This window comes from Onychostoma macrolepis, chromosome 15 (genome assembly GCF_012432095.1).
Source record: "Onychostoma macrolepis isolate SWU-2019 chromosome 15, ASM1243209v1, whole genome shotgun sequence".
NCBI lineage: Eukaryota > Metazoa > Chordata > Actinopteri > Cypriniformes > Cyprinidae > Onychostoma > Onychostoma macrolepis.
This window is the reverse complement of record NC_081169.1, coordinates 11,322,171-11,337,368: the sequence shown is the minus strand read 5'-3', so window position 1 is coordinate 11,337,368 and position 15,198 is coordinate 11,322,171. Positions and strand designations below refer to the sequence as shown.

The following is a 15,198-nucleotide window of genomic DNA, read 5'->3' as shown; positions in this document are numbered from 1 at the left end:
TGCACACTGCAGAAAAACAAACTGCTGAATTTACAAAGCCTCAAATCTCATTCTCTCTTCAAATTACATACACTTTGGATTTATGATGCATGCATGAAAAGACTCATCATCTGCCCAGACCAAAATGCTATATTGCATATATATAATTAATACAATTTAATGATGGCAAATAATTATGCAATTACAGATATTTTATTTATATTTATAGCCTATATATAAAAAGAATCTCTTGTTAACAATCACAAAACCTCTTAAATATTACTTCTAAATAGATGCAATACAGTGACACAGTCTGCCCTATATTCTGGTAACTGTTAATTCTACATCACAGAAACACAAGGTGTTTCTTATAACTTAAGTCAGCATTTCTCCGGTCTGACCTGCAGAAAGCCAACATTAGCATTAGCAGCTAGTCTGTCAAAGCGAACTACCATGACCCATGACCTAACCCTGCCATTTTGCAAATGCTTTATTTATGCTTAGAGTTGCTTGCTGCATCCATTTTTCCACCCTTCCCATTGGGCTAAAAACTATATGATTATAGTCATTCTGTTTAACATACCACTTCCTCTTGCAGTGTTTTTCTAAAGGGCAGGCGGAGAGTTTCTCCTATTTTAACCTAATATTTAAGGCAACAAAAGTGGAAGGTGCCACTGGCAGAGCGCCCAATAACAGGTCAATACTTCCAGACTCTGCGGCTTCAGTCCTTTTCCTCTCAGGCACTAAAGTACACCCTCAACCCCCTTACTTAAACACACCCACCCTTTCACTTATTCTACACCAGATACATTTACACAAACACTTTTTACAAACATTCCATTCTGGTTCATCAGTTAGTGTTTCTTACACGAGACATTGGAATCTGAATCTTCACTGAACATAGAAGTTGAATCCCAAAAGAAATACTATAGCCTACACTATATGCATTATAACAAAGGTAACAAATTTATGCTTTAAAAACATTGTAGGAAATGTTTCTAAAACGTTGAATTATCCACTTATTTTTCATTATTAGAGTTTTATTTAAAGGTTACAAAAACGTTATTTAGAATGTTCGTCATGTACAAATAACATAAGGACCTTCCAAGAATGTTGTTCTCAGAACGTTTTCTATCAACATTATGAGAACATTCATCAAGTAACATCATAAGGACATTCAGAGAATGCTGATCTCAGAACGTTTTCTCTCAATGTTATGAGAATGCATATCAAATATTAATAAAGTTATATGAATGCTCCATAAATATTACTTTAAGAATGTTTTGTCCTTACATTTACATATATATATATATATATTTAAAAGATCAGTGCAAGTTGAGAGAATATTCTCTGTTAGCTGGGATGTACCCTTCTGTCAAATGCATGACTTTTAGAACATTATTTTCTCATCCAAAATCAAAGGCTAAAGACTGCCGAGTGCAATAAGTGCACAGCATTTCAAACTTTGTTTTTGGCTTATCTTTTTGGAACTTTCAGAGTGAACACACTACTCACACTATTTATACTACAAGATGGCATAGAACACTGCATAAGTACACACATTGGGATGCACCTAGTAAGTTTTTTTTAGTTCTCAATAATAAGCTACCAGTGGTTTTAAACTTTATACTGACACCTATTGGACTGGATGCATTATGTTTGTTTACTAACTGCTGCCACTTCACTAGGCTGTTTATTTATTTAGTTTGGACACTTTATTTAGATATTAATATGACATTGACACTTATGTATAAAACATAAGCCAAAAATTGCCAAAAATGACTGAATGCATCTTTAAAGTAATAAAAAGTCATGTTGCTATTAATTAAATGTCTAATATTGTTATATTGTAATCTTAAAAAAAAAAAAAGATGAAAAAAAAGTTAGATCATACATCAAACTCACAAAATTAAAGAATTGGATTTTTGCATTAATTGTCATTTAAGTATGTTACATATATAAAGTATATTAAAAGAAAATAAATACCAATTAAAGTGTAATAACGACAATATAGGCAGTAGCATTTTTTTTTTTTTTTTTTTGAATTAATTAATTATTTTTTAGATAAAAACCCCCAAAATAGCCTACTTGTGAAAACAAGATAAAGAGCTCACTATTGTTAGTTTAACAGTTAATTTGAACTTTAATAGTTTACGGAGCGTTTACGCATCGCGGACATCCCATCCCAGCTCGCTAGGGAAACTTCATCGCAAACTTGCATGTTAACTTTAAGGTAAGTCCAGATCAAGATGACACGTTATCATCCTGGAAAAGATGAAGTACCCACCAGTGCAGACGCTCAACAGAAGCCCCATGAGAGGTAGAAGTCCATGGAAAAACGTGCTATTCCCAAAGATGTGTCTTACTTCCTCTGCCATGGTTTCAGACTGCAGTAGTGAGTTCCTCCTCGTTGAACGAACTCGGTGTCTGATCCACAGCAGCAGAACCGCGCGTGGGCGGTACCTTCAGTCCAGCAGCGGTTTCTGACTAAAAATAAACCCGTCAACAATGCGGTGCATTGCAATGCAGTTAGCATTTACTCTCTTTCAGACACAAACGATTGATGAAATTATGATAGCAGCAGCTAAACAAATGGAGAAAATAAGGCTGCACAAAGTCAAAAAGCGAAAGGGTATCCCGGGATGTCTTAGGGTTTTCTGAAGCTTCTTCAATCGCTGTATGTGAATCCATGTGGTCAGCGCTACTATTACAGATTCTTTAACTTCATTTGGTCGTACTGGAATGCAATTGCTAAAATGTTCCTTGTGACATTACAAAAGTAGATAGCCTATATTGGAGTGGCTTGGCTCAATGGGGTGTTGGGAGATGTCGCGCGGTTCACTCAGATTAAAGAGTGAGCCATGCTGGGCACGCTTTCCATGATCCTTGTGTTTTATTTATGTCTTCTAAGAGTGATAAATCCCCAGCTGAGTGGTGCCATTTACACCAATCGATCATTTTTATTGGCCCTCTTCTGAATGTAACTCTTCTCTCACTAAAATGCAAAGACTTCTGGAACTTGATGCACAGACAGACAAATATTTTCGAAGAGGAAACATATAAAATTTCTAACAAGACATTTCTAACTATTAGGCAATTTTAACATTTTTCTTTTTTAAAAACTTTTTAATAAAGATCTGCTGATCATTATACAATGTAGCATGATAGTTTGTTCTTAACTGTAGTTATTATAAAATGTTACAGTGAAAATCTAGCAAGAGTTTTATACTGGGGGCCCCTGAGCTGACTGAGAATCTAAATGGGGGACCCTGGGTCTGTAAACTGAGAAAAACCCTTGATTTAGAGGATTCTCAGTATAAATACTGGCCAGATCAATCCTTAATGAACAGAATTTCGATATCTGTAGGAAAGTAATATGCAACACTGTGCTGTATATTACTGAAAATGAATGAAAATTCAATAACCTGTATATATTTTGTGACATTGAGTGTCAAAAAGGAAAACTTTCAGCTCTCTTATCACATGATAATTCTGTCATCATCTGTGGAACACAAAAGTAGATATTGTTCAGAATGACAGTTGTATGGAAAACAATATTATATATGAAATATTATTGTATAGAAAAAGTTATGCAATAAAAGTGTATACATGCTGCATACCATCTACTTTTGTGTTTAGCAGAAGAAATAGTCAGAGGTTTAGAACAACAGGTTGAGTAAATGATTACAGAAATCTATTTTGGGTAACCATTTACTATTATTTGTTTACAGTTAATAACAGACTTCTGTATTGTAATTAGACTAAAATATTATTACGTTGTATTTCCACATTCTAGCAGCCAAACTTTTTCCTTTTTCCATAAAAGCATGACATTGCCCTCTGTTGGTCAAAACTGTGAACTTCTACAATAAAACTGACTAAATAAAAGCATCTTAAACTTTAAGTTAATTACAATAACAATAATGTAATTTAATTGGAGTTTGCCTGTGAATGAAAATTTTTATAGCACATTAGACAATGCAATAATACTGTTCCACAAAATATTTTAAATAGGCCTATATATTAATTCATTGTCAAACTTGCAGGCACCATAATTCAGTTCAAGAAAATAATTGATTTGAATTCATGCATTTTGCAAAAACTGTTCTAAATAAATTTTCCATTTATTAGTATAATAAATAACAGTTGATCTCTAGAAATATAAAACACATTGATTGCAACTTTGTATACACTGGAATATCACAACATGTGATATGATTTCATTGTTGCATTAACACGCATGTAATTGCGCTAAAAAATAAACAAATAATATGAAAATATATACATATATACAAATACTAAATCAGTGTTACTTCCAAAACAATTTCTTTGGAGGCTTCACCTCTACATACATTTTATATGCATCTTACAAGCTGCATTAATCACTTAATGCAGTTTATATTTTACTTTTACCTGCTCTATCGTTAAGAACACCAACTATATCAATTCAACGAGGCCTTTAAAAGCAGCGCTTCTTTTAATTCCATAACCAATACTGATTGCACATTCATTTCAAGGTGCATTCTTGATTCAGTCATGCTCATTGAGTGATTCACACCTTGCTACACAATACCAATGTCACAAACATGCAGTTTTTCTAGTCTTCACGAAGGTAGGCCTCTGGAATATCTTCCAGATCAGTAATATCAATGCTGGAGGCATATTCAGCCATTCTCTGGATTTCTTCTGCTTTCGTTTCGGCCAGTTTTTTCTCTGCTTTTTTTGAGATCTTTCTAAGCTCTTCCACCTTGCATTGTGCCACCTGCAGATTAGCCTTTGTTGCCGTGCATGCATGCTCTGCTCCTGTAAAATATTAAGGATGAATCAATTCACAGACCAGACCAAAGTCATATGTACAATAAATTATTTTTTTTAGTCTGCATAGTAGATAAAAGTCTACTAATTAAGGATAACTTATAAACATACCTGAATTGTAGGCTGCTTCTGCTGACAACTCGCAGATGTTGATGGCATTCATCCAATTTGACTCAAAGCGTCTGCATTCTTCCAATCTATCACCAACCTGAAAAAAGGAAGAAAAAAAAAACAGTGAACGCTCTGAAATCAAGTGTTCTTTTGAAATAAATATAACTAGGCTACCTTGATATCCACAAGATCTGTCTTAAGATCTATACTGTTGCAAAATGTAAACAACACTTAGATAAACTAAAGCAGACCCTCTACAAAAAGTAAATAAAGATTTAAAAGAACAGCATTTACCTCCACTCGCTGGCCAATGATCACCTGCCAAATGCTGTCCTCTTCAGCAGGGGTCAGTTTTCCTATCGAGGTTATGTATCGCTTCTGAAGGGCAATGAGTGTATGCAGTGCCTAAGAAAAATAAATACGGTAAAATTACTTCATTTATGTTCTATATACTGTATTAGAAACATAACACCTTTGTCAGCAATCAAGTGATCTATTCATTGGGAAGCTAATTTTACTAAGGTTTAAGATGCAGTGTTCACAACTCTTACTTTGGCATATTGAGTGAGGGCATCCACAAGAGCCAGTGTGGTCTGAGAGAGGTAAGTGTTGGCACTGTCTGTGACCAGACATGAGGCCCGACGAATCAGGGATTCATGTGAGAGGTTTTCAACCTGCTGAAGAAAAAAGGGATGCATTTTATTACACTCGCAAAACATAATAACATCATGTTGATCTACATGATTTTATAACACCCAAACCCCCCTTCCAAAACGACTCCTTTCCGTGAATAATAAACATACAGCGCTACAAGTATAGAGTGATTCTCAAAATGAATGATTCTAATGAGCCGATTCTTTTTAGTGAATCTACACCACAAAACTCTTATAACCCTAATCTCATCACGTACTAAAAGTTTTCTTGTAAAAAGTAGTATTCTAGAAAAGATACCTAAATATGTACATACAATACCAATTAGTATGGTTAGCCGTCTTTGTATTTTGCAATAACAATATTTCTGATTTATTATTTTGTTGCTTTAACGTGACTGACTGCATTAAAGCAGCATTCAATAAGAAAAAAATTCAGTTTGCAAAAAATGGTTAATGCGACAGTATTGACGAAGCAGAATTGTCTCCAGATCCGTACAAATGCACTGCCTATACGAGCGTTTTACAAGTTTCTCATATGTTCACTGTCTATAGCTTATATGTAACATTTAAACGTTTATGCATTAGGTTACCTGTGTAAAAGGAACAGCACAGAGGCTGCAACCGAGACTGAACGCGACTGTATCGGATCGGGCAACCTTCGGCACGCGCAGGAGACGCTGATGAACGGGGCTTCTGCAGAACACGTTAGCCTTGTCCCTGTAAAATAAGAAAATTCATTAGACTGAGCATAGAGCTTAGTTGAAAACAGTCACTTCTACCTCGACGTTTTGCAAAATATGAACGCAGTCTTACTTGAGAAGCTGAACGCATGCAGCACTCAGTCGCAGGACTGCCATGTTTCTCCTGGCGACCAGGAAGTCGGTCCGGCCTTTAAGAAGACTCCCACTAGCACACAAACCGCAGTTTCTAAAAGCCTGCATATTGCCTGACAGTCTTTTACTACTAATAATACAAATACTCAGGTTTATTCCTTTAGCCGGTGTTTGTCTTTAAGCAAAGCTCTTCAATGTTTTAAGTTGACAGCACTGCCCACCGGTATTTATATACTGCTATAGGACTCTGCCCTCCATGCAGTCTATTGATCCGTTTATTCAGACCTTTAATCTTGATTTTAGCGGTTTAAGTTCAAGGAAAGATTGGTTTGACGCACATTTACACACTAAGTCAGCAGAAAGGTTGTAACAGGCTGTGGTAAACATTAGTGAGCTCTTAGTGGTTGAGCTGCAGCACATGGTGACACACACCTCCAGCTATCACAAAACATGTATTGAGAACATAACAGTCAGGCACAGGAACTGATGAGCAAAGCATGCACGTCTTAAAGGGGTGTGGCAGATAAACAAGTCCACATGATAAGAAAAACACTTAGTGGACAAAAGGCAACATAAGGAATCTACTGTGTGTTTACATCGAGTTACATGAATAGTCTGATAGCCTACCTGAAGAAAGCCATTAATAGACCAATTCAGTTGACCTCAACTGATAATTTGTCTTTCAGCTTTGAAGAGTCAACATGAATTGGTCTGAACACTTTCTGAAGTCTTCACTAATTATTCAAGACTATTTATTTTGTACTGTTCTTGTTCTCATGCCCCAAGGGCTAGAAGGAAACTTCTGCAGCAAAGGAAACCTAAATTATTTAAAAATAAATAAATAAATGTTCAAAAGTTTAGAAAAAAAGTTAGACAATTTGATAAAAAATACAGTATGATTGGTGCTTACAAACATCTCTTATTATTATAAAATTGAAAACAGTGCTGCTTAATATTTTTGTGGTAACCGTGATACTTTTTTTTTTTTTTTTGATGAACAGAAAGTTTGATAAAACAGAAAGATAAATGTCCTTACTGTCACTTTTGATCCATTAATACATTATTTATTTATTATATTTTATTTTATTTGTTATTTTTACTTAATTTATGATTCATTATATAGAGGGAAAACTGAGGGATAAGCAGGGGAATATTCTGTTCTTTAGATACTGAACATTTCAGAATATTTTCCTTTGGCCTTGTTGCTCTCTCTCTCTCTCTATATATATACTGTAGCCTATATATATTTTTAGCATATTGAAAGTTCAAGTTATCTGTTTGGTAAATGTTTAATAGTGCACGCAACCTATTCCATTAAACCATATGCTTCCAAAACACATTTAAAACCATTTTAAAGAGTATTCATAGAAAAAAAGAGTACACAACAAAAAGAACACCCTTAAAAAGTTATGAAACCTCTCAGGCGAGTTCAGACTTATCTTAGACAGCAGTATAAGAATGTACAGGTAAACAAGGAGCTCAGGGTCCAAATCACAAGAATACACAGAAATCACAACAAAGGCAGTTTGGAAGTTATAATTGCGTCATGTCACAGTGGTGTGCAAGGCCATATAACATTATGGACACGTAACAAACATGTTGGCATTTCGCAACTTTAATTTGCATGATGTTGTAGGTGGTTTATTTTCAAATAATGGCTAATAGTTTAAACTGTATCTTCATTACTCAGTTAGGCTATTTGTTTATACATGCTGCAATACATGTTTGAAATGCACTCTGATTCACAGGGGCTGTTTCTTTGTAATGTTATAATCTAACCTGAAGGTTGCTATGAACATGTCAATGAAACAGTCAGTACACTATTTTGTGAGCAGTATGTGTTTATCTTAAAAAGGAAATGAATAACATCACATAAACATGTGTTGATTTGATAATGTTGCTAAAACATAATGCTGTTCATGTACTGTATTTAAATTATGGCGTATGATCATATTTAATTTTATTTCAGTTCAATTTATTCATTTCCATAGGCTGTGATACTTGTAGTAAACACTGATATTATTATTTTCCTTAAAGGCCTTAAACGGAGAGTGAACTTAACTTTAACGGAGCGTGAGAGTAACTTTATAGAAGTTACACATGAAAAACATTTGGAAGACAAAACAACTGAAATAAATTTGAATAATTGTTTACATATTTAAATTATTGTAGGCAATGTTAGATTGACATGTTACTGATGTTCACCTGAAGGCTGCAAAAGACCATTTAAAGTCCTTTCCTTTGTTTTATTTATACCGAAATAATTGACTTTCATTAAATATATTGATAATAATTGAATCCAAGGTTAATCATATAAACTTACGATTTAATAAATGAATTACAAATCCACAGGTTTGCCTGCATGTTACATATTGCATCCATTTTACAACGGTCATACAACGATAATTCTTATGATCAAAGAAATGTTGTTAAACAATCATGTGAGTGAATATAAAGCAAGTAATGTAAACAAAGACGTCTATATTCCACTAATAATGCTTAATCCGGCCAACAGAGGTCGCTATTAAACAATATACTGAATGTGAGAGGCACCTTGCAAAGATCCTATTGGCCAGTCAAATACAAACTCCAGATGGTCCTTTTTTTATTTGTTTATTACATGGAATATCCTGGAGTACTTGTTCACCACTCTTAATGCATTTACTATCAAAACTGTTCTAAAGAATGTGTTGTATTATACAAATAACTTGACATACATTTGTATATAAATTGAGGCCTGTTAAAATCACATGTGCAATCTTAAAGCATTAAAAACCATGTAGTTTGACAGAACTATTAATGTTAAAAACTTTACTAAAAGATAATCATGATTGTTTAATTGTGTCAGATGAGATGGTGTTGTTTTTGCATCTGATATAATAAACCATAGCTGCGTAGAATTTCTCATCTCTAAATCCATAGACGAGAGGACTTACTGCTCTAGAAGTGATACTAAATGCAAGGAAATTTATAAATCGAACAGTCAGGTATGTATTAATATCGTACTGCATAACTACAGCCTCAATGTAAGGACAGATGACCTCAGCCGTACATAAAAACAGCTGAAGGATATGAAGAGAAATGGTGCGCTGCCCTTTTGATGCTGACTTATTATTGTCACCAGAGGCTGAACGTGCAGCAAGGTATATCATTACATAACAAAAGACCTCAACTATCAAAATAAACACAAGCCCCACAATATACAACAGACCCCTAGCAAAGTGACGAATCTTTTCTGGAATCATAATCTCATAGTGGCAGTGTGTCAGTTGAGACAAGTATTCACGAGAGGCAGTGCTAATGAGGATAAACATGTCAACAAAGGGGTTTATGGAGCTCAGGATCCAAATCATTAAAATCACTATTAGGGCTCTTCTAGAGGTGGAGATCGCCTGATGTCGCAGCGGCATGCAAATGGCCACATAACGCTCCACACACATGGCTATAATAGTCAGTGGTGCACACGCTGTGACTGCTTCCATTAACATGCAGACAGGGATACAGAAGTGCAAAGGTATTAAAACAAAGTTGTATGATAAGAGCACCACAAAATCTGTCAGACAAAGAAATATTAGGTCTACCAGGAGAGAATGACCAAACAACATGTAACGTGTCTCTGTTCTGAAAGTCTCTTTCTTGGAGAATATCAAGAGCATGAGGAAGGTGAGGTAGATGAAGGGCCACACAAAGATCTGTGTCAGCACCAGTGAAATGTTCCTTCGGACGGGGTCAACTTGGATCAGTTGCATCTGTTCATAGCCACTGGTATTCATACTGGACATTGTGTGCACATCTGAGGGAAAATTAGATTAAAAAAAAAAAACTAAAAAAACACGTGGTTAATTGGAAATTTGGTAAAATTGGTAAGTTTCATTTACCATTATGAATATACCATTATGTCCCAAGTTATATAGAGATTGCATTGTCACATATAATCTCAATATTTATATATAGCATACATTATCAATAAGCCTCAAATATTTATGTAGCCATAAAAATATATGTCATTGTTGACATATATAATGTTATAGTTTACAGTTTTTACATAATTGAAGGTCATGAAATCAGTTAAAAATTGTTACATAATCTTGCTGTAATACTTACTGACAATAAGGTTCTACTCTTCAGCCATCGTCATAATATTAAGTGTTATAAATGACAATGTGCACTGTGAACAAACATTTATATAGAGTTTGACAGAGCAAAACTCCAATGGATGACATCAGCTTAGCTGATGGCATCTAGAGCTAAATTTAGATTTGCTTGTGTTTGGGGATAGACATGGAGCACTGAAACAAAATCATGCACTCACATTTCTTTTATTTGCAATATGCCCTAAAAGTCTAAGATTAGTACAAAAAAAACAAAAAACAGAAATGGCGTCAAGCCAGATTCTAATCCTCAATGGATTCTTTTTCTTTTCCATGTGACATTAAAGTTGCATTTTGCAACCTTAAAGACAAAACTATCATATACAGTCATGTGAAAAAGTTAGGACACCTTATTGAATTCCATGGTTTTCAGTACATAATAAAAAAATATCTGATCCTTCGCAGGACTTAAAATTTGGAAAATAAAACCTCAGAAGATCAACAACACATGACATCTCACCGTGTCATTATTTATTAAACCATAAAAATAAAGCCAAGATGGAAAAGCCATGGGTGACAAAGTTAGGACACCATATTATTCAGTTGCCTGTAGATCCACTTTTAGCCACAATAACTTGAATTCATTTACTGTATGACTTTATCAGTTTCTCACATCGTTCTGTAGGAATTTCGGCCCACTCTTCTTTACAACGTTGCTCCAGTTTATTGAGGTTTGAGGGCAGTTGTTTATGCACAGCTCTCACCACAGCATTTCAGTCAGGATGAGGACTTTGACTGGACTGTTGCAACCACTTGATTCTTTTCTTTTCAGCCATTCTGTTGTAGATTTGCTGGGGTGCTTGGGATCATTGTCCAGTTGCATGACCCAATTTTTGGCCCAACTTCAGCTGTCGGATGAATGGTCTCATGTTTGACTGTTGAATACTTTGGTATACAGAGGAGTTCATGGTCGACCCAATGACTGTCAGGTGCCCAGGTCCTGTGGCTACTAAACAAACCCAAAATCATCAGCCCTCCACCAGCATGTGTGACTTTTGGTATGAGGGGTTTGTGCTGATATGCTTTGTAGGTTTTCACCAAACATGGCACTGTGCATTATGGCAAAACATCTCCACTTTGGTCTTATCTGTCCAAAGGACATTGTTCTAGAAGTCTTATTTGTTCAGATGCAACTTTGCAAACCTAAACCATGCAGCCATGTTTTTTTTTTAGAGAGAAGAGGGTTTCTTCTGCCGAGCCTTCCAAACATACCATTCTTTTCCCATATTTTTCTAATTGTACTGTCATGAACTCTATCATTTAACATGTCAACTGAGGCCTGTAGAGTCTGTGGTGAAGTTCTTGGGTTGTCTGGCATTTCTCTGAGTGTTACATGGTCTAATCTTGGGGTGAATTTGCTGGGACGTCCGCTCCTGGGAGGATTGGTGTCTGTTTTGAATGTCTTCCACTTGTGAATAATCTTCCTCACTGTAGAATGATGGACTTCAAATTGTTTGGAAATGGCCGTATTACTCTTCCCAGATTGATGGCAGCAACAATTGCTTCTCTAAGATCATTGCTGATGTCTTACCTCCTTGGCATTGTGTTAACACACACCTGAAGACTCCAGACCAACAAACTGCCATAACTTCTGCTTTTGTAGAGGTGCTCACACTTGCAGATGCTCAGTTAATCAAAGGTATTTGATTAGCAGTGCCTGACTACTTACCCTCTTAATTCCTATGTTACCAGTAATGCAGCTACTGAAGTAATTTTGTCCATCAACACCAAACCTCTCAGCTCCACCCACTCGTTCCCAATCATTCTGATCACCTGCACCTGCTGCTCTAATCAAGGACTCTGTATATAATCAGTCACTCCATACTTCAACCTTATCCGGTCTGGTTGTTTACATTTTGGTTGCAACCTATCTTGCTACTTACCTGCTTTGATCCATCAGCAATCCTTCTTCTGTCTGCCATCTTCCTGCTAATCACATTGGACTCTACCCTGAAACATGTCCTTGCGGGACCCATGCTGTCTTTTTGTGGGCACAGTGGGCTAGGGCCAGCCCACACCAAACCTAAACAGGCCCAGTGCGGGCTTGCCCAGGCAAGGCCCACAGCTTTGGGCTCACCACGGGCTATCTGTGAGCAGCCCACACTAGCGGACTGTCCACATTAATCCAGCCCGTTCGGCCCAGAGCAACCTTTTTATCCTTTGGGCCCATGCAGGTTTGTTAAAATAGGAGAATACAAACAACATTGACTGGCCATTCTTTAGCCACTCAATTGAACTGGAATGGCTCAAACCAAAAGAGACCTTTTCAGAACCTGTTGTTTCATATTGGCCAGGGATCCACTTTCCTGCAGAGTTTAGTTCTAACCTTAATCAAACACACCTGAGCATGATAATCAGTGTCTTCAGGATCATTAGAAAATCACAGTTAGGTAAACTCTGGAACAGACATGAGCCTGTTAAGAAGAATTTAGTTTTCTTCCTTGGTGCTAGGGTGTTTTAGGTTTCCTTAAAGGGGTGGTTTACTGCTTTTTTTTTTTCTTTGCTTGATTGTGTTTATGGGGTGCAATATAACATGTCTTCGTGTTTCGTTTGTTAAAAAAACGCCTTATTTTTCATATATTTCACCTTTACTGTAAGCTGTTTTCTCCTCTGTCATTTGAACGACCGGTTGACTTCCTGATTCTATGAAACCACTCCCTCAGAAACGGGCAATGGGCTCAGATTGGTTAGTTGGGCCGGTGTGTTGTGATTGGCTAAACTGCGTACTGCACATTGTCCGGAAACTTCACGCCCATTACCTTCACGGGCCACAGTCGCATGTGCTGCGGTCAAATGTAAATAATGGTGTCAATATTGCTGTATCAGTTTGAGCCAGAATCAGACCCAGAAAGCGGTAATGAAGAGAGTCAAGCAGAACTTCCGCAAGCACGGCTCTTACAAAACGTTTCTGAATGGAAGTTTGCTGTTGTGATTACATATAATTTTTTGAAGTTTGTACACGTTTGTCTTATACACACAAAATAGCATCGAACTAACTGGCTACTATAACCAAACAGCGTTGGCTTGTGTTTACATTCTTGATCAAATTGAAAAATTACGTCATAAAGTATACATGGAAAATACATTTACAAAATTAGTACATAATTACAAATTGGGGTCCAAAATGTTTGTATGCGTTTGTCAAAGACACACGAAATGGCATTTAACTAACTGGCTACTAAAGCCAGCGTTGGCATTTGTTTACGTCCTTGATAAAACTAAAACATTATGTCTGAAATTATACATGCAAATACATTTAAAATTATGAAATCTTACTTACAGGTTGTGGCCCAACAACTGCTGCCTCTGGTTTTAAAGTTGGAACTGCTCCATGTTTTAAAAATAGTTTCTGTGAGAATCCGGCATTGAACTCCTGTAGATTCTGGAAGCTGTCTTCCGTAAAATGCGCAGCACAGATAGCTAAATTACGATTGTAATTGTCAGGAACATGATCAAACATAAATTTTAACCATTGCTGACGAACTACAGCGTCAAGCCTTCTGCATTAGGAAGCCCGAACACAGAAGACCTGACAGCTGGGTGAAAATAACACCGTTTCGAAGGCATGGCTACAACTCTCCACTATAACTCTTCCTCTTCGACAAAGCCGCAGAACATGGCCTTGCCCCCTTTTTTGCATGTTCCAGAGGGAGGGGTTTGATGGGTTTTTTACGTATGCAACCCGGGAAGTATCTCGTTGTAGTCCCATAGGAGTCGTTTTTGTAGGCATTAAACTTCCTGATTTTTAAAAGACGATATCTCCGCTTACGTTGAACTTTCAGCACCTCAACTTTGCAGATACTGTTCATGCACCAACAGCAACATTACACACTATTTAAAATGAAAAAATTGAAATCGCAGTAAACCACCCCTTTAAGTAAAGCCATGTGGGTAGAGGGAGTTAGCAACAAGAAAGACAAGAGCTGAAGGATCAGCTAAGGGAAATAGATATAGAAGTATACAATCTAAAAAAGTATAGTAGAACGTGTAAGTGGCGATCAAGGAAGGAGACTTGTGTTTAATTTCTTAAGGAGAGCCATCCTGGAAGGACCAATATAATTAATGAGTAGTAAGGTCAAGTGAAAACAGCAGGTGGCAGTAATGCAACGTTATGGATGCGAGCTGCTGCAGAACACCAAAGAAGAAGAAGAAGAAGAAGAAGAAGAGGAGTTAGCAATAATAAGCAGCAATAGCCAGTATGGCTTACCTGCTGAAAACATTGTACCGTGTCCTGGTTGGGAAATGTGTCATTTCAAGCCCAGTCTAAAGTAAGGAGTTGTTTTTTTTTCTATTTAAAAATGTACATTGCTGATGTTTTTTGCAGAGATGTTACATGTTTGTATGGCCTATGTTTGGATTGATGCTAAGAGTTTAAGACAGTGTATTTGTATGCATTTTAGAAGGACTCTTTATTGGTGAGGTCACCAAATCATGGTCCAGTTTGAATATGGATTTAAAGTTCTTTTCTACGTGGGACTGTAGTCTGGACTATTTTTGACTGTTCCTGGTTAGGAAGAGTCTGGTGTTTGAGAGCTCTGACATGTGTTCATTACAAGAGGTTGGATTATTCATTTTCTTCATTATTCATTTCAGCCAACTTCAGCTACGGACAGTGTTTGTACATTGATGCACTACAGATAAGACTTTCGCACTCAT

The 15,198-nt window shown here is 36.4% G+C and overlaps 3 protein-coding genes across 5 annotated transcripts in view; all 3 read right to left on the bottom strand.

The window, feature by feature from the left end:
• nectin3a (nectin cell adhesion molecule 3a) overlaps positions 1-2,544 on the bottom strand; it is a 37,537-nt gene extending 34,993 nt beyond the window's left edge. The window contains exon 1 of the mRNA XM_058745157.1: positions 2,267-2,544. Within this exon, the coding sequence (XP_058601140.1) occupies positions 2,267-2,357 (91 nt within the window). The 5' untranslated portion in view covers positions 2,358-2,544. The remainder of the gene's footprint in view (positions 1-2,266) is intronic.
• A 1,524-nt stretch (positions 2,545-4,068) lies between these two features.
• diabloa (diablo, IAP-binding mitochondrial protein a) lies at positions 4,069-6,617 on the bottom strand. Of its 2 annotated transcripts, none has more exons than XM_058745163.1 (6): positions 6,372-6,617; positions 6,149-6,275; positions 5,457-5,579; positions 5,200-5,310; positions 4,906-5,002; positions 4,069-4,782 (listed from the first exon to the last, which is right to left on the bottom strand). In XM_058745163.1, the coding sequence occupies exons 1-6, from the start codon at positions 6,497-6,499 to the stop codon at positions 4,577-4,579; spliced, it is 792 nt and encodes a 263-aa protein (XP_058601146.1). In that variant the 5' UTR covers positions 6,500-6,617; the 3' UTR covers positions 4,069-4,576. The 2 variants fall into 2 exon arrangements, with proteins under 2 accessions (XP_058601146.1, XP_058601145.1); XM_058745162.1 differs by having other exon boundaries at positions 5,457-5,582; positions 6,372-6,616.
• A 2,517-nt stretch (positions 6,618-9,134) lies between these two features.
• On the bottom strand, positions 9,135-12,499 carry LOC131520723 (odorant receptor 131-2-like). Of its 2 annotated transcripts, none has more exons than XM_058745161.1 (2): positions 12,426-12,499; positions 9,135-10,184 (listed from the first exon to the last, which is right to left on the bottom strand). In XM_058745161.1, the coding sequence occupies exon 2, from the start codon at positions 10,171-10,173 to the stop codon at positions 9,217-9,219; it is 957 nt and encodes a 318-aa protein (XP_058601144.1). In that variant the 5' UTR covers positions 10,174-10,184; positions 12,426-12,499; the 3' UTR covers positions 9,135-9,216. The 2 variants fall into 2 exon arrangements, with proteins under 2 accessions (XP_058601144.1, XP_058601143.1); XM_058745160.1 differs by lacking the exon at positions 12,426-12,499 and adding an exon at positions 12,074-12,194.
• Between the last annotated feature and the right edge of the window lie 2,699 nt (positions 12,500-15,198).